Source organism: Ips typographus, linkage group LG15 (assembly GCF_016097725.1).
Source record: "Ips typographus isolate SLU linkage group LG15, UJ_Ityp_2.0, whole genome shotgun sequence".
In the NCBI taxonomy this organism is placed as follows: Eukaryota; Metazoa; Arthropoda; class Insecta; order Coleoptera; family Curculionidae; genus Ips; species Ips typographus.
The window spans coordinates 925,876-945,900 of record NC_138436.1 but is presented as its reverse complement, the minus strand read 5'-3'; the positions used below and the strand labels follow the sequence as shown (position 1 = coordinate 945,900).

General features: G+C 34.5%; 1 protein-coding gene and 2 long non-coding RNA genes across 3 annotated transcripts in view; all 3 read left to right on the top strand.

Annotated features, from left to right (window-relative positions):
* Positions 1–1,427: 1,427 nt before the first annotated feature.
* Positions 1,428–20,025, top strand: part of LOC145738087 (uncharacterized) — a 40,646-nt gene continuing 22,048 nt past the window's right edge. The window contains exons 1-2 of the long non-coding RNA XR_014180583.1: positions 1,428–1,574; positions 1,636–1,831. This is a non-coding gene — a long non-coding RNA (uncharacterized LOC145738087). The remainder of the gene's footprint in view (positions 1,575–1,635; positions 1,832–20,025) is intronic.
* Positions 5,600–7,328, top strand: LOC145738370 (uncharacterized). The gene is made up of 3 exons (XM_081993189.1): positions 5,600–6,934; positions 7,016–7,258; positions 7,320–7,328. The coding sequence occupies exons 1-3, from the start codon at positions 6,872–6,874 to the stop codon at positions 7,326–7,328; spliced, it is 315 nt and encodes a 104-aa protein (XP_081849315.1). The 5' UTR covers positions 5,600–6,871.
* On the top strand, positions 9,751–10,697 carry LOC145738316 (uncharacterized). The gene is made up of 3 exons (XR_014180706.1): positions 9,751–10,358; positions 10,418–10,526; positions 10,592–10,697. It is a non-coding gene; the product is annotated as an uncharacterized LOC145738316 (long non-coding RNA).

Here is a 20,025-nt window from a genome sequence, read left to right as displayed (position 1 = left end):
AGATCGATTTTGTGTAACGAATGAATGTTTGTAGGGCGAGCGCAACGAGGTCCTACAATTTGAATGAGTTACACAATAAAACATTTTCGAAACGTGTTGCATACATAATTTTTTCTAATTTTGACCAAAAAGCGGTAAAAACCATCTTTTAAAGTGATTTAACACAAATATTCACTTTCATAGCACCTTGTATAAACTGTGACAACGACATGTTATGATGGATGTCGCCCATATGTTTCTACGGAAATGCATAAAAACAGGGAGTGATGAAATGAACTTTTCATAACTAGTTACATAAAGTGATACTTTATGTAACTAGTTACATAATATATTTATTGAACTGAAACAACAAAAACAATTCAAGACCAAGTATTCTTTATATACTTACCAATTTTATGAAGTTCAGCAAAAGAGAAATTTGCATATTCCTCTTTAAATAATGTACTAAAATTCAGTGACTTCTTTCCATACATTGTTTCCATTAATTGTCCAGAAAATGGTGGTGTAATTAAATGCAGGACTGAACCACTGTCTTCTAAGTTTTTCAATAAATTATGCTTTTCTACACTAGAAAGTGGAGGAATGTCCAGTTTCTCTGCTTCTCGCTCCCTTATTGGCACCTCTTCAAAACATTTTTTTTTGGAAGTTGAAAAGTCGATCTCATGGACTCTTTTTGGCTCAATTGGTTTATTTGTTGGTGGCATCCAATATGCTTTTACACCTGTTAGAGTTGGTTCTTCAACTTTTCTTAAAAAGTCATCGATTGCAAAAAGCACTGAAGCGACATGTGTGCAGACTTCCCCAAGTCCTGCTATACAGTCACAATGTGCACTGATTATGGTGCCTTGTTTTTCACAAATTATCCAGGTGGTTAATAATTTCTCACTCAGTCTTTGAGAATGCATTACCTTAAATTAATAAGACATATTTAAAAAAAACAGTTCTCAGAAATGGTAAGTAAAACAAAACCTACTTTTCCTACAAACAACTTTGGAGGCAACTTGCTTCACAAATATTTTCTTCACCCATCCACATAATGCCTGATTATAGGCTTCAAGACTTTTATAAGCCTTCATTTCCTCCATTGTAAATGCACTTTTTGTATGGACCAAATACATAACAATGTCAGGGTAAAATATCTTCGGAAAGTCTGCCAGATCTATTAAGCAGTCTTTCTCTTTCAATAAATATGGATATATTTGAATTAAAGCCACTTTCTCCACATATCTTTGCTGGTGAATGTTGTCAAGGGTATAGTAATAAGTACTAAACTCCATTTTTCTAGAATAAATAAGACATGCTGTTTAACAAAGAAGAGTCCTGTGGACTGCAACAAATCTCACATTGGAATTTAGACTATGCAAATACATACCTGGATGACTGATACACTATATCCTTAATATAATTAAGTAAAAACTCTTATCAGGATTAAAAACTCAACTCAAATAGCAAATCAACTTCACGTGCACCTCATCAATTGTAGTTTTTTTAATTTATATTACAATAATCTAATGAAGAAAATGTATATTTTTTGATGTGCATAAGCATAATGGATACAAGGGCTGCTAGCCGAGGTAAGATTACAAGATTACAGTGGCAATAAACATGGCTACATTACTACAACAAATCTTACAGAATTTTATCCCATATATGCTGAATACTTCCCCATTTTTTATCTGGATGAGAAAGCACAACTTCTTTGAAGAAATTGTCCTATTTGAGGCCCATATTACCCACCAAGAAGTGCAACATATCAATAAAGTTGAGGAGCCAAATCATGTGCAATTTTTGCAACTACATTACAATGGTGGATAAAAAAGTAAGTTTTAAGGTGAGTTAACTGATTTTACTTAAATTAAAGGTGGGTTTATGCAAACGTTAAATTGAAGCAAGCTAGAATTATACTAAATGAAAGTAAGGTTTGTAGTTACATTCAATTTTCAGCACGAAATTAACAGCTAAGAAAAATATGGTTCTGGTGCGATTTAGATGCCACCATATTTTCAGTTCTTTTTTGATGAAATCCATGTCAGATTGTTTATTTAACTTACTTTTACGAAAATAAGGGTGGATGAATCACTTCCACCCTTATTTTGGTAAATTGAACCACAATCTCATACCAACACCACCAGCCTGATTGTTGAACATTTTGTTATTTGTTTGGTGCCTAACAACCCTGGCAATGTTGTCAAACAAAACTGTTTTTCTGTTCAAAATTAATCATTCCAAAACTTAATTTTTAATCTCTTAAAATGGAAGTTTCCATATTTTTTCTCTTTTTGAGATCTTAATAATTATTGCTACATATATAAATTGGCCACTATGGTTAGCACTAGGTTACCATGTATCTTTTTCAATACATTTACAAAAAATAAACATTGCCCCTTCTACTAATCTGACACTAAGGTTAACATTGTCAACTGTAATTATAGATAGTAAAGTGTCACTTTGCATGTAAAAACTAAAAATACTTATTTAATTTACAAATTTTTAAGCTATTTAACTATTAAACCCTTCATGTACTTGGTGTAACCTGACCACTTTCAAAGGCGTTTTTTTACTATTCTTTTCCCAACAAACAGCTCCAACCACCCGTTTTTGGGTAGAACTAAGTTAAATAAACAATATGACATAAATTTCATTAAAAAAACGGTTTGCAAAATACGGTTGCACCTATATCGCACCAGACCCAAAAATATACAGGGTATTACAAATTCAAGGCATTAACATTGCTATCTCAGAAACTATAGTTGCTAGAGCTTTGGTTAAATGGAGGCAAAGGTACTTGTTTTTTTTTTAATGCATTTGTAATTCATATGTTTTCATAATGAGTAGATAATTTAGCTTGTTATGACTTAAGATTTAGGTTTTGCTTTGTTTAACACTAAAAATAAAGTTTAAGCTGATTCATCAAAACTCAACCTCAAATTCAAACATGTGAGTATCTGAAAAATAAATAATTCACCAAAAACAATTATTTTTTTAAATACATTTCTCTCTTTTTTTTCGAAGGAGCAATGAACCTAATTATTAAATTATATCAAACTAAATTATCTACTTATTATGACAACATATCAATTTCAATTGCTTAAATTATTTAAAAAACTTTAAGTACCAAGTACGTAATACACACAAAAAAAAACAGGTACTTAAGTACTCAAGGTATACTTTTTTGACAAGTGTGACACATCATTAGTTTCAGAAAATCTGTAGCTACTAAAAAACGAAATAAAAAGTTTAGGTCGGTATTTGAAAAATTGAAGTTGATGATATCTAAAAAACGAAACGTCGGAGCTGAAAACTAAAGCTGTTTTCTTGAAGAGCATAAAAAAGTGCCTCCAGAAGGTGCTATTGATTTTACAAAATAATCGGTAATAAAGTGGTAAAAAAATAAAATAGAAATTTGACCTTTTCGGCTTTTGTCGGATATCTCCGGAAGTAATAAAACATTTTTGATTTTTTTTTTACCAAATTATTTAGCAATAAAATGCGCAACTTTGCCTTTTTTTAACTAAAGCTCTATCAACTATAGTTTCTGAGATAGCAATGCTTTTGCATCAAATTTGTAACACCCTGTATAGACCACATTTCAAAAATGCTTTGTTATGAAATTAATGATATACTTGAGTGTTAGTTTAGTGTTATTGTCTAAGGCCTCCTTTCTCCTTCCACAAACATTTTTCTGGTGCCCCAATGATTTTTTTATAAAATGTTAAAATTTCCTATTAATTTAGAAACTTTTTTGCCTCTTTCGAGGCCTCTTTAGTTTTTTCTGTACCTGTTACAGTTTTCGAGAAAATAACAAATTCACATTTTACTGATTTATTAGAAAAAACACACCAATTTCTCTATCAATGTGCATTATGAAATTGAGATGTTTTTTCTGAAAATAAAAATACAATTTGCTTGTAAACAGTTACCGATACTGAAGAAATAAATGATTTTCTTCCAAACACCCTGTATTTCTTTAACAAAGCATTTTTGAAATATGTACTATACAGGGTAATTCTAATTCGACCCTCACCATTGGGACCAAATGCCGTTTTAAAAATTTTAATTTTTCCAGTGCTTCCGAAGATATCCGAAAAAATCTGAAAATTAGATTTTATGTTTTTATTTATTTCTTACCTTATTTGAAGAGATATCCCAAAACTAAAAGCATCTTTTTATTGCCACTTTTTCGTAGCTATTCGATGATGGATTCAAATTTGCCACACGACGTTTCGTTTTTTGGCAGTCATCATCAACTTTCTTTCTTATGGGCGCCATATTCGATTTTTAGCCCACCAAATAGTACGTTTTATTCTGATTTTAGTGATGTCTAATAACTTATGAGTTGCTTCATAAATGACAAAATAATTCAATAAAAACTAATTCTACTTTAGTTGGCTTTGAGTTAATGAGAAGTTTTATGAAATGTCATTATTTGACAGTACTTGTCGAACACGATAATTATTAGAGCAAGTCAAGCATAGTTAAAAATGTATCTAGAAAAGAAACCGGCGCACAAAATGTTATTATTATACAAGGATTGCTGCAGAATTTAGGTTAATCAGAAGAGATTTGTTAGCATTATCTCTAATTTAAACCGGTCATTTATGTTTCCAAGAGAAAGATTATCATTTTAGAAACTTTATTTTTGGCCAATATGATTTTTTTTGTAATGTGCAAGTTTAAATAATTTAATATTGGATTTTGAAAAACACCAAATCAAGCAGTGTTTTGGTTAAGTTTTAACTAAATAAAGTTATGTGGGGCACGCTGATCTTGTGATTCCGTGTCATTGCTTTTTTTTGCACTCATTTGAAGGCATACACGGGGATATTATACTTAAATAAAACATTTAGAAACAATTCAAACCAAATGTACAAATAAAATAGTGAAATTAATTCCTTATGAAATACCCTTTCCAACGATGTGCCACACAGGGTATGGTGCCATTTGAAAACTTAGTGGGGGTGGCTATGGCGGCAAAGGGGCTGATGGCAGAAATTCAAATCCTACGTAAAAAGATGTCCCCCTTGCAATCTTTGTTGACGTGTCTTAGCATTTTTTAACAGAGAAATTATTCTGGAAGATATTCAGGGTGGCAACTTTTCATTGAAAAACCCTGTATAAGCCATAATCTACATGTTAAAAAAAAAGAAACAACGCGTAATTCGTGGATACCTAAAGTTAACAAGACCCAAACCATGGACAACGGCTGTATCCACTGGGTTTTAATTGCATATTGTACACCCGAGCACCCACTGTGACGTCATGCAGCATATCGCTTTATCCCAAACTCGGCTGAATATGTTCGATCTGTCATTTCTGTTGTGTTGCGATTTGCGATGTCAACTAAAGGCGTGTTTTGGCTTGGCGTCAGTGTTTACTGGAGTGTTTAAATGCCTGTCTTATTTTAACTCATTCTGATGAAAAAAGACGCCCTATGCTACTACAACTTAAAACTCAGGTTAGTACTGCCGTCAAAATACGCCTTAAACTTCGGACTTGTCAGCTGTCAGCTTGTCACTAATGCATTGCTAGCTTTTTGTCGTGTTGTCCAAAAAATTGCCATGCATGCAGCTTAAAATAATTGTAGTTTTTTAAATTTATATTACAATAATCTAATAATTGACGAAGATTATACACTAAAATCACTGGTGTGAAGGCAGCAAGCCGGATACCAGCAAGCCGGAGCCGAAGATGTCCGATTGGTCAGTGGCGCCGGACTTATTTTTTTCTTCACTTAAAATGTGTTAAATAAACATTGTGAGCAGTTACTTCGTTCTTTCACTATCCACAGGACATTTTGGAACAACATATTTGCATACCTTTATTTCCAGCATTCTCCTTTTATATCTATAATTCCACATATATCTACTTAACGCTTAACATCTGCACAATCAACAACAAAACCAACAAACAGGCTTCTTACCTACCCTGTATGGTGTATATCAGGTTTTGCAGCGTGGCCACATCTACGATCTACATATAAGCGCGTTCAATAATACTATTCCTAATAATAATTATAATGTGACAAAATTCCCTTTGGTACGTTTATAGGGCTCATAATAATGTATCTTTAGAGGGTAGTGAGAACTCCTTACACCCCGTCAGAGGGTGGCAATTTTGAATTTCCTAGTCTAGCAAGCCAGCGCATATGACATTCAGATTTAAAAAATTCGCGGAAAGCACGGATTAATTTGCCGACAAAAGTTCTCCACTCTGAAAGACTTGGTGTCGCGAGAAAATAAAAAAAGTCGGCACGCTTTGTGTAACGGTCAAAAATGTTCGTTCTTCGTCTTTCTTATAAGTTTTGTCTATTGTCTTTGTTTATTTTAAAGTTTCGGCCATTCCAATTTTGTCCGGCGTCAGTTATTTTGCTGGATAGTGCATTCATTTTTATTTGGTTGGTGGAGTCAGCCAGAGGCTGTGGGTTAAGAGTTGCTGGAAAAATGTAAGTAATTAAATACTGGTCTAGCATCAATGATATCTGGTGTTAAGTAACTAAATTGCTGGCAAATTGAAAGAAACCGCTAGATTTCTTTCAAAGAAATTTCAGTTAAAATATTTTGAAGTTTAAGCGATATGTTTTAATTTCCCAGCGTTTAATTTAGTAAAATTAGACTAGTAGTGATCGACCGATACCGATACCGATATAGCGGCCGATATATGTATAAAATATCTGCCTCGCGGGGCCGACATTTTTTTATAAAGAATTAAAAGCTACCAATTTTGGGAAGGAAAAAACAGTATGGGTCCAAAATTTCATATCGGTCGATCACTAGACTAGACTACATTGTTGGTTGTTTAAATTACCCGCTTTTCAATTACATTACCAAATTGTTTCAGGAGCGAAAACAATAATGGGAATGGGGGTGAAGGGATGATGCCAGAATTTAGTCTGGCACCATCCCTGAAGAGGAGGAGGACCTTTTGTTGTCCGATGGTATGTAGAATTAACATTTACAACAAATTTATCGCACCACCAAAACTTAAATAAATCGGAAAATTTTTTATTTTTTTTCAGATTCGATGGTGGAGGAAGTGGAGGAACAACCACGCCCGCAGCGGCCCGAGCCTGGTCAACAGGCCAGCGTGCCCCCCTGCACCTGCAAGTGCAGGGGGGCACTTGCAGGTGCTAGTGGCCCTGCAGGTGCAGCTGGCAATCCAGGCTGGGGAGGTTGGGGCCGGAGCCGTGGGCGTGGAGGTGGGCGAGGAGGCCGTGGAGGTGGGCGAGGAGGCCGTGGAGGTGGCCTTCGACTTACCAATAGTAAGCTTTCAGCAATAAAGCATATATTTTTTAAATAATAACTATTTTCTTCTTTTTGCAGACCAATTAGTTGTAGCCCTCCTCAGGAAAATACTAAGTTAAGATTGTTAAGAATAAAATTGTTTGAAAATACCATGTTTGCTTTATTTACTGCCAACTCGTTACAGCCACCAGAACAGCAACAATTTTGAAACTTATTTTTTCTAGGAATAATATACTATATAGGGTGATTCACGGTGATGGTTAATTAGAAGTATCTAGAGAACAACTCAATATTTTTTGTTGAAATTTCGAGTGTAGTTGGGTCCAATCTCTCTATTTAAAATATTTTGAACTTTCCGGTGTGCCAGATCAGTCAGAATAAACACCAACTTTTGATTTTTAAATGGAAGTCTGTTTTTAATCTCATTTTTGAATTCCTCACAAGAAGGCTAGTAATTAATTGTTTATACTTCCCTATACCTATCGCACCGTTCCTTAGATATTTTATAAAAATGGTGAACTTGTCAGCAAAACGGTGGTCTAAACTTTAATTAATTTCTCAAGTCCTGACAGTTTTGCTGATGTGACCTTTTGTCTTCAGTTAGACAATACTACATGGTTGAAAAGCCCAGACACAAAAAATGAAAAAAACCTACAGTGTGGTTAATATTAACCTTTTAGTCGGACAGATAAAAAAACTGCAAAAAGTCCATTTTTTTTAAATGGATATACCAGGTGTCCAAAAGCACCCTGGACATAGGAGATTAACATGGGAAAACGGTTTTGATTTTTTTGCGTCTGTACGGTTGATTTGATTGAAATAATGAAAGTTGTAGTACCTATCACGAACTAGTTTTCTGTATTTTTTTCAGATCTCTAGCTTGAGCCCTTTTGTCGTTAAACACGAACAAAAATGCGAAAATTTTAACTTTTAGCCTGCACTGTATAAGCGGTTGTCGAGCAACGGATAAACAGGTCATTGTTGCTGGTACGGTTGCTCGACAACCGCTTATACAGTGCAGGTAAAAAGTTTAAATTTTCGCATTTTTGTTGGTGTTTTACGACGAAAGGGCTCAAGTTAGAGATCTGAAAAAAATACAGAAAACTAGTCCGTGATAGGTACTACAACTTTCATTAATACGATTTTTCAATCAAATCAACCGTACAGGCGCAAAAAAATCAAAACCGTTTTCCCATGTTAATCTCCTATGTCCAGGGTGCTCTTGGACACCTGGTATATAACGGTTACTGAAAAAATATCATTCTCATAGAACAACGGAGATTTGAAGCCAGAAAACCAGAGCAAATGACCGATAAAATTTTTGAAAGCCTATTTTCAAGAACCGCGTTTCGTGTAAATCCGTAATCGACAGATGAAGCTAGACAGCCATGATACGCCCTCTGTTAGACAACTTTGGAAATAGTTTCGTGTTGTTATCGTATTAGCCGTGTTGTGTCAATCAGTTTTTGTCTTTTTGTGTCAGTCCGTTTGTTTATGTTGATTTTGAATTTGATCACAAATTTAGCCCTGACACCTTCAGGAAAACTGTATTTCAGCAAAAGAACATGAAAGGACTGTATTGCAGAGCCAAGCCTGACAAGCCAATCAAAGCAAAGTAACTTTTGCATTAATTTCATCTGCTTTTTTCTAAATGTAACGCTTTTAGTCTGGATCAAGTTCTGAACATTATTTTTTACCTCCTAAGATATGAAATAACCTTTCTACGCCGGCAGTACAAGTACACAAAAGGCTTATTTTAGACCGCTTGAAAAAAAAAAAATTTATCGCAAAAAAAATAACCTAAATCTGCAAATACTAGGAATGGGAACACCAGTTATGGTTGAAAATGCGTAGCAAAAACACCGCAAGTACTTAAAATATGCATATACGGTGTTGTTACTTAGGAACGAAAGCAAAATTTAATAACCTGCTGACTTTTTAAAGTGGAATAATGGAAATTTTATGCATTTTGTTTTACATTATTTTTTAGCCTTTTTTATTTCTTTACTTTTTTAAAAAAACTCCATTTTAATTTTATTTTTTATTTGCTAATATAACAAAGTACGTGGTAACAAATTATCCAATACTTATTTAGAAATTCATCAAAAACATTACACAAATCTGAAACAATGAAACCATCCTTCAGTTGAATGATATTTATCTCTCTATAAATTTTTCCAAAACTCTAACCGGTTCGCTGGAATAATGCTTTGCAGATTTTTGATGATATTGTCTTTTTTTTCTTTTGCTATTCCACAAGGCAGTTCACATTGTTTCGCCCTTTTCATTCCGGCCTTCTTGATTTTATTTTGAAGAAAATCCATTACGTACATATTATAATTATAACCTAAATACCACTTATATGAAATCTAATTTCTCTCGACATCTTCGTCAGAATGATCATACCTTCAACACCGAACAGGGTTTCAAGATTCTGCATGTGTGTGGTAAGGGCAGCCTCCTTAACCACCTTGAGGTGCTTGAGATTAACAAGGCTTCTGGGGATGGTGGGTGCACCTGCCTGAATGATCAACTTAACCATACATCAACCTCCTTTTTTAGGTCCTTAACCTTTTAATGCATCCCATACCCTTTTACGCAACCCTAACACCTCCTCTTTCACCATCCCCTCCCTCACCGTGGCGTGTGTCGGTGTCGGCACTTCTTCGAGTTTTACCACCTTGTTTGAACCCCTATTAGCCACCCCCATCTGGCTTAATACGTTGTCCACCTGTTTGCTGGTTTGGTGCATTGTTTACTTTCAACTTCACTACCTGCGGTATGAATGGTTGCGGGTTTTTAACCTTTCTATTGTTAATCTTCAATTGCTTTGTGGGTTGCAGAACTATCTACCTGTTGTCAGCTAAGTTATTGATTTTATTGTAACCCCCTCTTAACGTTTCCCCCTCTGCCTTCAAATTAACGGCTTATCAATGTGAATTTTTTAAAAATTTTTGCACCTCCATTTTGTTTCCTGTTTGATCGCCTCTTCTGCGGATGGTGTACAAATTTTAAACTCTTTTTTCCCCATAGGGTCTCACCCAGCCCTAAATGGGTCTAGTTTAAGTTTTTTGTTTTAATTTAATGTGCTAGAGTTAGTTTTTTCTCCATAATGAGGTAACTATTTAAATTTCCCATAATCTTTTTATTCATGTTACATGTGTTAAATTTTACAGCTTTGTTCGCCTATTGAACTATGTTAAATTCACTAATTCGGTATAACATGGATCTCTCTGTCTCTCCCCTTGTAAAAAGACAGTAGTCACATTGATCGACTGATTTGAGGTATGTTTTCTCGTTTTTTAACTTTGAACTTCTGGTACACCAAGTAGAGTAGGTTATTCTTGTAGCTCCTGAAGATGGTCATTTATGTGACCGAAACTTGTTGAGCAGACCTTACCATCTAAGGTCATAATAAAGTATTGTGGAGAAGACTGTTTGTCATTTCCTTCCTTTCGTTTAGATTTTAGTTTTACTGATGTGAACATATTTCTTTTAACTTTGTTTTTTTTTAAATAGTATTCAGTATTCCTAGTGTTAAGATTTAAAAATGTTATTTAAAAATCAAAAAATACAATAGTGTTCTTAATACACATTTATTATTTTCAATAAGTTACAAAATTATTTACATTTAAAACATTATTATAACAATAGACATATATACAAAATAAAAATAAACAGAAAAAATATTTTATTGTTTATAGGGAGCATGCAAAATGCTCTTCAGGAGGCATATCATCCAATGTTAAGGCCAAATATTGCCCAAACGCCACATTTTTATTGGTTTTCTGCTTTTCTACCAGATAGTGCTGTAACATGTCTAGTGTTTTCTCCACTTGTGGAGTTGCAGCATTCTCTTTTTTTTTTCTGAACTCCAGATTCTCCAGAAGTTGATGGTTGAGGTAAAATATCTTCTTCAGTTTCATCCTCTACTGCTCTACTCCAGTGGGTTCCTCAGATGTTGTTATGGCTCTGAAGGAGTCGTAAACACTCCTGGGACTTTGAGTCTCTATTGGAGACACCAGTGGAGATGATGTGAGTGAGCTCACCTGTGACAGTCGTGAGTCAGGGCGACTGCTTCCAGCTGATGTTGGCCGACTTACATTTGATGTACGCCTAAAATAGTAATACATACAGTGTGACCCATTTAGAATGGAAACACCCCTATAAAATTTTAGGTTATTAACCGATTTCAATGATTTTTTTTTTTAAATAATTAGGAATGAAATGTCTATTACGGGAGAAAATTTTAAATATTTATTTCAGTTTTCAGGTCATATTACGATACTTTTTCTTGATAGAAAATGGAGAATTTTTATTGGCGATTTTTTTATTGAAAAAATTACTACGCCACTGGATCTATAGTGCTTTCAAATAGCTGTGACAATTTTTTTTTTTTTTTTTTGTTTTTTTTTTTTTGATTTTTATTTTTTTTTGATTTTTTTTTTATAAATTAATCAATTAATAATTAATAATAAACAAGTAAATAGTAACACCATTTCTATGGTGTAAAAGTGTTTATTAGTTCTGTTTGCCCAATTTGTATAGAACATGTCAAATAATTATACTAATTTTAAATTAATTATACTTTTTTAATTAATTGAAATTGAAGCAAAAAATAATACAAAATATACAATATTGTCACACCCGTGTTAGTAGTTACGGTGCACACCCAGTAACCACCATAGTCAGCAAGGTTAGCGTAATGAGGTTGCTGACGAGTATAAAAGATGCACCGTAACTCGGCTAAGGCACCGAACTCTGGGGTCATCCCCAGAGGGAGGTCACGAGCGACAGTCGGAACTTTCTAGTGCCCGGACGGCTCGTTACCCTGTTGCAGTGCCTTAAGTAAATCCTTTGAGAGTGTCGGACATAGGGGCACCCTGCTCGTATCGAGCGGGTTCCGCTTGGCGGCACTTCAGAAGGCCTTACGCACATACACCCACACACCCCCTCTTGGACGGTGTTCGATGCTAAGAGTAATACAGTGCCTAATAGAGACGACTTACTTGAGCTACAGTCTTGTTTCTCTTCCTACGCTACCCCCTAAACGTGACAATATACAATATAATGTTGTCATAATTAGTAGATAACTTATTATTGATTATTTTGGAAAATCAATGGCACCTTTTGGAGTCACTTTTTTATGCTCTTTAAGAAAATAGTTTTAGTTTTCAGCCCCGACGTTTCGTTTTTTCGATACCATCCTCAACTTCAAATTTTCAACCTCCCGAAACCAAAGTTTAGAGAACATAATAAAAGTTGGGTCACACCGGCTAAACCAACGATTTACCTTTTCCGCGCGTCGCGTCCCGCTCAGATCTCACAGCCCAACCGTACTGAATAACAGTGGATATCTTATAAGAAGCTTAAGCGTTACGTCACAAAAAAATTTCTTGCAAAAATAAGTTGTCTAATAAGTGTTACGTCACAGCGTTTCTGACATTGACAATTGGCAGAGGTTTGACGTTTAACGACTTTTTTAACCTTTTTGTTTTTGAATCTTTGAATAGAAAAATAGTGGAATAGTGTACCTCCAATTTTGTAATATTAGTATAAACAATGGACCTCGTGGAAGCACTCGTTTTGTCAGATAATGATGTACTATGCCCTTTTTTGGCTAAAGGCATAATGTTTCCCAGTAGGTCAATTTTAACACCAATCTTAATGCTTCTAGAGAGAGAAGAACATTCTAAAGCCTTATACATGGAAAACTGGATTAACCACTACATTGAGTACGATTTTTTTATGTTATTTCGTATGTCCAAGGCGACGTTTAAAGACTTGGTAAAGATTACACAATGTCCGCAACTATGCAAGGTTTACAAAAGTGGTGGACTTCCAGTTCCAGTTGAAACCAGTGTCCTAATTACATTATGGTGGTTAGGTAAAGGGGACACCCTTATTTCTATCAGCGACCGGTTCAATGTCGCAGCCTCAACAGCTTACACTTACTGTGATATTGTAATAAAACGTTTAGTTGAGTTACTTCCTCACTATGTAGTTTGGCCCAATGCAGCAGAAATGGTGACAATTGAACAACAGTTTTATGAAATATGTGGGTTTCCGGGAAGGATGTTTTTTTTTAAGTTATAACCAATGATTGTGTTTTCAATATTCTAAGAAGAGATTCTAACAAGCCTTTTCACACTATAGTAAAGTCTTGCAAATAGGTATATATTGTTACTGTTTTAGGTGTTATAGGGGCTATAGATGGCTGCAATATTCCTTTCAAAGCACCCCACTCTCAACAAGACAGCTACATAGACAAAAATGATAACCACAGCATTATATTTCAAGCCATAGCCACAGCAAGCAAAATTTTCACAAACTTAAATATTGGATATCCAGGATCAGTTCATGGAGGAGAGAGCATAGACGAGAGGAGATAGACGAGATAATGTACAGATTTGAGCAAGAAAATTTAGGTGTTGCAAAACGTCAACAGATTGCAAATTTATTTATGTAATATTATAATTTATTTTGTATATAAATTATGAGTTATTTTTCTTTCCTTCGCTAGCTTAGAACTAGGATGATAATAAAAATATATATTTTGAGGAGGTAATAGCACAATAGCTATAAGTCTGCAGAAGTATTATTTAAGGGGCCAAAATTTATTTTTTTTTTTCAAAAAACTGTTTTACTACAACATTTTTTCAAACTGAAGCATCTATACCATCAACAGCCACTTATATAAAGTTGGGTCCTCTTAACCAAAGGATAATCCCATAAATGTCTCATGGCTGCTGTTGTCTCCATGTGGGTCATAATTCTGTTAAATTCAGTTTTTCTTTGTTCTATGTCAATTTTCGTAATATCTATCAATTCTCGGATTAATGCATTTTTTAATGTTTATAAATTTGTTTGATGGGTCTAAATCTCCCTTTCTGTGTTCTCTGAATGAAGTTGTTGGTATGCACTCAATATCTTCACTTCCTTCCAATCTTCTTTTCTTTGTAATGTGGTGAGAAGGTTGTGGTGATGGTGTTTTTAATAGGGCTTCAATTTCAGGAATCAGAAGAGAATCAATTATTATAGGTGGAGTCACTTTGTCTTTCAGCCCCAATATCTCGTCTATCTCCTCGAAATAGGGTGGTTTGTGAACATGGCCCTGTCCAGTTTGGTGCTTCTTGTCTTTGTATCTGATGTAAGCCGCCTGTAAGTTGGCAAACTTTTTCCTACATTTTTCACCTCCTTCTAGGCCTAAACCTACATAAAATCCCTCTTTGTTTAATATTTTTGCAATTTCCTGCCACAATGAATTTTTTGGAGTTTTTTGATCATCAAATTTAGCAGACATTGTCTTCCTTATTTGTAAAAATCGCAATGTTGCTTGATGATCCCTTGTTGTGGGCTTTTTTGTAGTCCACGACGAGACACTCACATCGGCACTGACCTAAAAGGTGTAAGCTCATAAGCTTGGTTGTAATATTGCCAAGTTGCAAGCAAAATACATGAAGTCAAAATATGTACTTTTGAGTAATTTGAGTTGAAATATATAATATTTATATACATATGTAATTCGTTAGAGAAATTTGCAAAAAAAAAATGCATAGAGACCGAAAATAAATACGTGCTTACAGAGTTCTTCTTCAGTCAGTTGACTGAGTTTGGAATGGAATTGGTTCCATTGGTTTTTTTGGTTGGTTTGGCATGCTTAAGAAAATGAAACTACAAAGTACTGACAACGAGAGACCCAACTTATGTTCTGTAAACTTTGCCGAAACTAATGGTGTGCCACACTTGTCAAAACATTATAACTAGTGTACTTAGGAACTTCTTTTTTTAATATTCAAGTGGAATTCATATGTTGTCAGAATGAGTAGAGATAATTTAGTTTGATATGATTTAATAATTAGGTTTTGCTCTTTTTAACACTAAAAATAACGCGGTTTCATCAAAACTCACCCTCAAATTCAAACATGTGAGTATCTGAAAAGTAAATAATTAACCAAAAACATATATATATTTTTTTAAATGAATGAAAAGTACCTTAGAACCCTTTCTCTCTTTTTCAAAAGAACAATGAACCTAATTATTAAATTATACAGGGTGATTCCAAAGTTGGGACTTTCCTTTCACCTGCGAATAGGGTTTCAAAAAATAAGGTTTTTTTTGCTACAACGCACCGTTTTCGAGTAAAAAAATAAAAACCGTCATACTGCGTGCCTAAAATTAAATGCTGTTTTAATTTAAATGGTCAAATTATGAAAACTTAGTTGGAAGGCGGCTGAAATCTTTTGTATTTGTTTATGTCTGTTGATAAGGAATAACTTGTCAGTTACTTGAAATTAAATGAAAGTTATTTTTTATTTTGTTTTTTCAGTAAAACTTTGACTCCTTGTATCTTCGTTAATGTTTATATTTCGAAAAAACATCATCCGAGAAAGAAAAAATTTTTTGAAGCCCTATTCGCAGGAGAAAGGAAAGCCCCAACTTTGGAATCACCCTGTATAAAAATAAATTATTTTCTCATTATGACAACATATCAATTTCAATTCCTTAATTTATTTAAAAAATTTAAAGTACCAAGTACGTAATAAGCTAGGTATCTTTTCTTGACAAGTGTGACACATCATTAGTTTCAGGAGGTCTGTAGCTAGTAAGAAATGAAATAAAAAGTTTAGGTCCATAGTTGAAAAATTGAAGTTGATGACGGTTTCTAAAAAAACTAAACCTCTGAACTAAAAACTAAAACTGCCTTTAGAAAGTGCCATTAATTTTCCAATGTCGGAAATCTCCGGATGTAATAAGAAAAAATTTTGTTTTTTTACCAAATTTTCCAATGAAATACTCAACTTTTCCTCCATTTAACTGAAACTCTATCAACTATAGTTTCTGAGATAGGAATGCTAATGAATCGAATTTGTAACACCCTGTACAGAGTGGTGTATAAACTCGTGGCAGATAAAATATTAGTTTTTTAAATAGAACAAGTAAAGTTATTCGTGAACGCGCTCCAAGTGACAAGTCTTCTATAGTGATGTAAGTATGTTTATTGTCTTGTATGTTGTGTATTGATTTACGCCTGGTTTATTATGATTTTATTGGGAGTTAGCAACGTTTTCGTTGGGTTAGGAAACCTGTTATTTTATTAGTTAGTAAGTTAGGAGTTGTTAGGTTAAGGTACTTATTTAATAGAACTTGATGGTAGAGTTAACTGTGTTTTATTTTCACGCTGAAACGAGATCCCAGGCAAATTTGAATTAAATTCAACACGTCACGCTAATCGTGACAATATATTTTTTTAAATGTAATATTGTTATTGTGCCAAAAAGTACAATGCTATAATAATAATGATCTCTAGTATATTAAGAATGCTGGAATATGGCCATGTCCTCTACTAGAATTCCAGGAGTAATACCACCAAAACTTTGGAAGTTGCTGAAAGGCAATGTCTGAGGATAGTCACAAAGATCAGACACCCACGAAATCCAATGCACCACCCTTCCAACGAATTATTGTACCAGAGGACTGGGATCATCCCCATCGTCTGCATCAACTAAGCACCTCATATACACACCAACCCCATAACATAGCAATTATGCAGAACCTAATTATTCAACAGGAACCGGATGCTAGAACTAAAAGAAAATACCCTGAAGTAACCTTAATGGAAAAAGTCATTGCTACAAAAAATACACCAATAAACAACTGAAATGAAGAACCAAGTTCCAAAACCTACTTAAAATTTGTAAATTGAACCATTACTGTTAAGTTAGAACTAGTTACTTAAAAAAACATGTTTTTTTTTTTTGTATCACCTTGCAATATGCAGGAAAATGTTGAGTTTGGTATAAATTAAGTTAAGAAAATTTTTGTATTCGGGCAGGAAGACCCCGGTTGTTAGCCCTTTGACAGTTGTCAATATAAAGTATGTTTGTTGTTGTTGTTGTTGTTAAGAAGTATATTAAGCACATATGAAGAGTTTAGTGTATGTAGAGAAATCACCTTCCAGGGCTGAACTGCTTCGTGAAATTAATAATATTGTCACGTTTAATTTATGAGCCCTTCTGGGTTCATCAATTAAACTGACTCACGACGTTAAACGTCGCCCCGGGATCTCAGTTTGAAAACTGAGTTTTCTATTAAACACTTAAATCTATTAAATATAGTATACACAAATGGGTCTGCACAATACGGTCATAAACACACTAAAAGTTGACAATTTAACAATTGTACTTACATAGACTCATAAGCTAAGGACTTAGCATTTTCTGGCGGCTGGCTTGGTCACTTTCGCGTTGGAACAACTTTGGAGAATGGACTACTTAACTTGATCTTTTCTCGAGGAGAGTCGACATTTCGACTTCTTGGGTCAGCTGGTCGCACTACCGTCAATTGGTTCACACTTCCCCTACACTGCTGAAATCGGCGTATTTTATACCCGATTGATCGGCTGACGTAGTTTGTTATTGTTCGTCGCTTGTTTTTCATATTTCTGTAAAGCCAGGTGGTGGTGACTCATCACCGATATGATGCACTCGGTGCGACCTTGCCTCGTGCGCTTAATATTTTGCAATCCTCGAATATTCTTATTCGTTTTTAAGTCAATAAGTCCATCTTTTGAATTAATGGATTTTCCATTCGTGACATATGCCTCCGCCCCAGAAAAACTGGTCCCCAGTTTTATATGAACAATAATTAAAAATTTTAATAATAGTAAAAATAGATCCTTAGCCTAACACAAATTTAAAAATTACATGAAATAACTGTCACGCACCAGAAGACTTCTTTTTATAAAGCTTTAATAATACCAAAAGATACAGTTAAAGAATATGTCTTAACTAGATTAATAAATTTTACCGACTAACTAGAAAAAATATGGAAATGACCAATGTCCGCACTGACTGTGGAGGGGATCTGCTGACAGTGCTGACTCGGTGAATCTTCATTAGGGTTAGCGTACTGAGCGGTGAGATAATTCATGTAAAAACTAAAAATACTTATTTAATTTACAAATTTTTAAGCAATTTAACTATTAAACCCTTCATGTACTTGGTGTAACCTGACCACTTTCAAAGGCGTTTTTTTACTATTCTTTTCCCAACAAACAGCTCCAACCACCCGTTTTTGGGTAGAACTAAGTTAAATAAACAATATGACATAAATTTCATAAAAAAAAACAGTTTGCAAAATACGGTTGCACCTATATCGCACCAGACCCAAAAATATACAGGGTGTTACAAATTCAAGGCATTAACATTGCTATCGCAGAAACTATAGTTGCTGGAGCTTTGGTTAAATGGAGGCAAAGGTACTTTTTTTTTTTTAAATGCATTTGTAATTCATATGTTTTCATAATGAGTAGATAATTTAGATTGTTATGACTTAAGATTTAGGTTTTAGGTTTTGAAAAACACCAAATCAAGCAGTGTTTTGGTTAAGTTTTAACTAAATAAAGTTATGTGGGGCTGTTGACTTACTGATTACAGTTGGCTTGCTCTCTAGCTTAAAATAATATTAAGTAGAGGCTTTTTCTTTTTTGGGAGTTGGATCGGGTTCACGTAGAATCAAACTACAACAGTTTAGCCGACGTTTCGCAAATTTATTTTTGCATCATCAGGGCACGCTGATCTTGTGATTCCGTGTCATTGCTTTTTTTTGCACTCATTTGAAGGCATACACGGGGATATTATACTTAAATAAAACATTTAGAAACAATTCAAACCAAATGTACAAATAAAATAGTGAAATTAATTCCTTATGAAATACCCTTTCCAACGATGTGCCACACAGGGTATGGTGCCATTTGAAAACTTAGTGGGGGTGGCTATGGCGGCAAAGGGGCTGATGGCAGAAATTCAAATCCTACGTAAAAAGATGTCCCCCTTGCAATCTTTGTTGACGTGTCTTAGCATTTTTTAACAGAGAAATTATTCTGGAAGATATTCAGGGTGGCAACTTTTCATTGAAAAACCCTGTATAAGCCATAATCTACATGTTAAAAAAAAAGAAACAACGCGTAATTCGTGGATACCTAAAGTTAACAAGACCCAAACCATGGACAACGGCTGTATCCACTGGGTTTTAATTGCATATTGTACACCCGAGCACCCACTGTGACGTCATGCAGCATATCGCTTTATCCCAAACTCGGCTGAATATGTTCGATCTGTCATTTCTGTTGTGTTGCGATTTGCGATGTCAACTAAAGGCGTGTTTCGGCTTGGCGTCAGTGTTTACTGGAGTGTTTAAATGCCTGTCTTATTTTAACTCATTCTGATGAAAAAAGACGCCCTATGCTACTACAACTTAAAACTCAGGTTAGTACTGCCGTCAAAATACGCCTTAAACTTCGGACTTGTCAGCTGCCAGCTTGTCACTAATGCATTGCTAGCTTTTTGTCGTCAGGCCCACTAATCTCATATAGGCAATGTGAAGCCTTGTTTTGGATTCTTTCGAGACCCAGGGGGAGCTACTGTATTGTTTTTACCTGTAGATGGTTTTGTGGTTAAGCAAAACAAGTCTATTTATTAAAATATTGATATTACGGTTGAAGTTTTTAATTTATAGCTGTGATTTATACTCTTAGCTAATTCGTGCGCGGTGTTTTTATAGTGTTTTCTTTCGTTTGTGCAATTTTTGCACAGTAGGTTTTTTTAGTTTTTTTTTTCGCTTTTGGCTGGGTTTTACAAAGAATTTTGTCACTATGGGCAAGGCGGGATGTACCATAAAGGGGTGCAGCCCTTCAAAACATTCCCGACGATTTCGATTTCCTAACCCGGAAAAAGACAGTGTTACTTTTTCACTGTGGAAACAATTTTTAGGACGATTATTT

Coding starts and splice junctions, on each gene's coding strand:
- LOC145738370 (XM_081993189.1), top strand. CDS start 6,872: ATGATGCCAGAATTTAGTCTGGCACCATCCCTGAAGAGGAGGAGGACC. Junction 6,935..7,015: donor GGACCTTTTGTTGTCCGATG/GTATGTAGAATT, acceptor ATTTTTTTTCAG/ATTCGATGGTGGAGGAAGTG.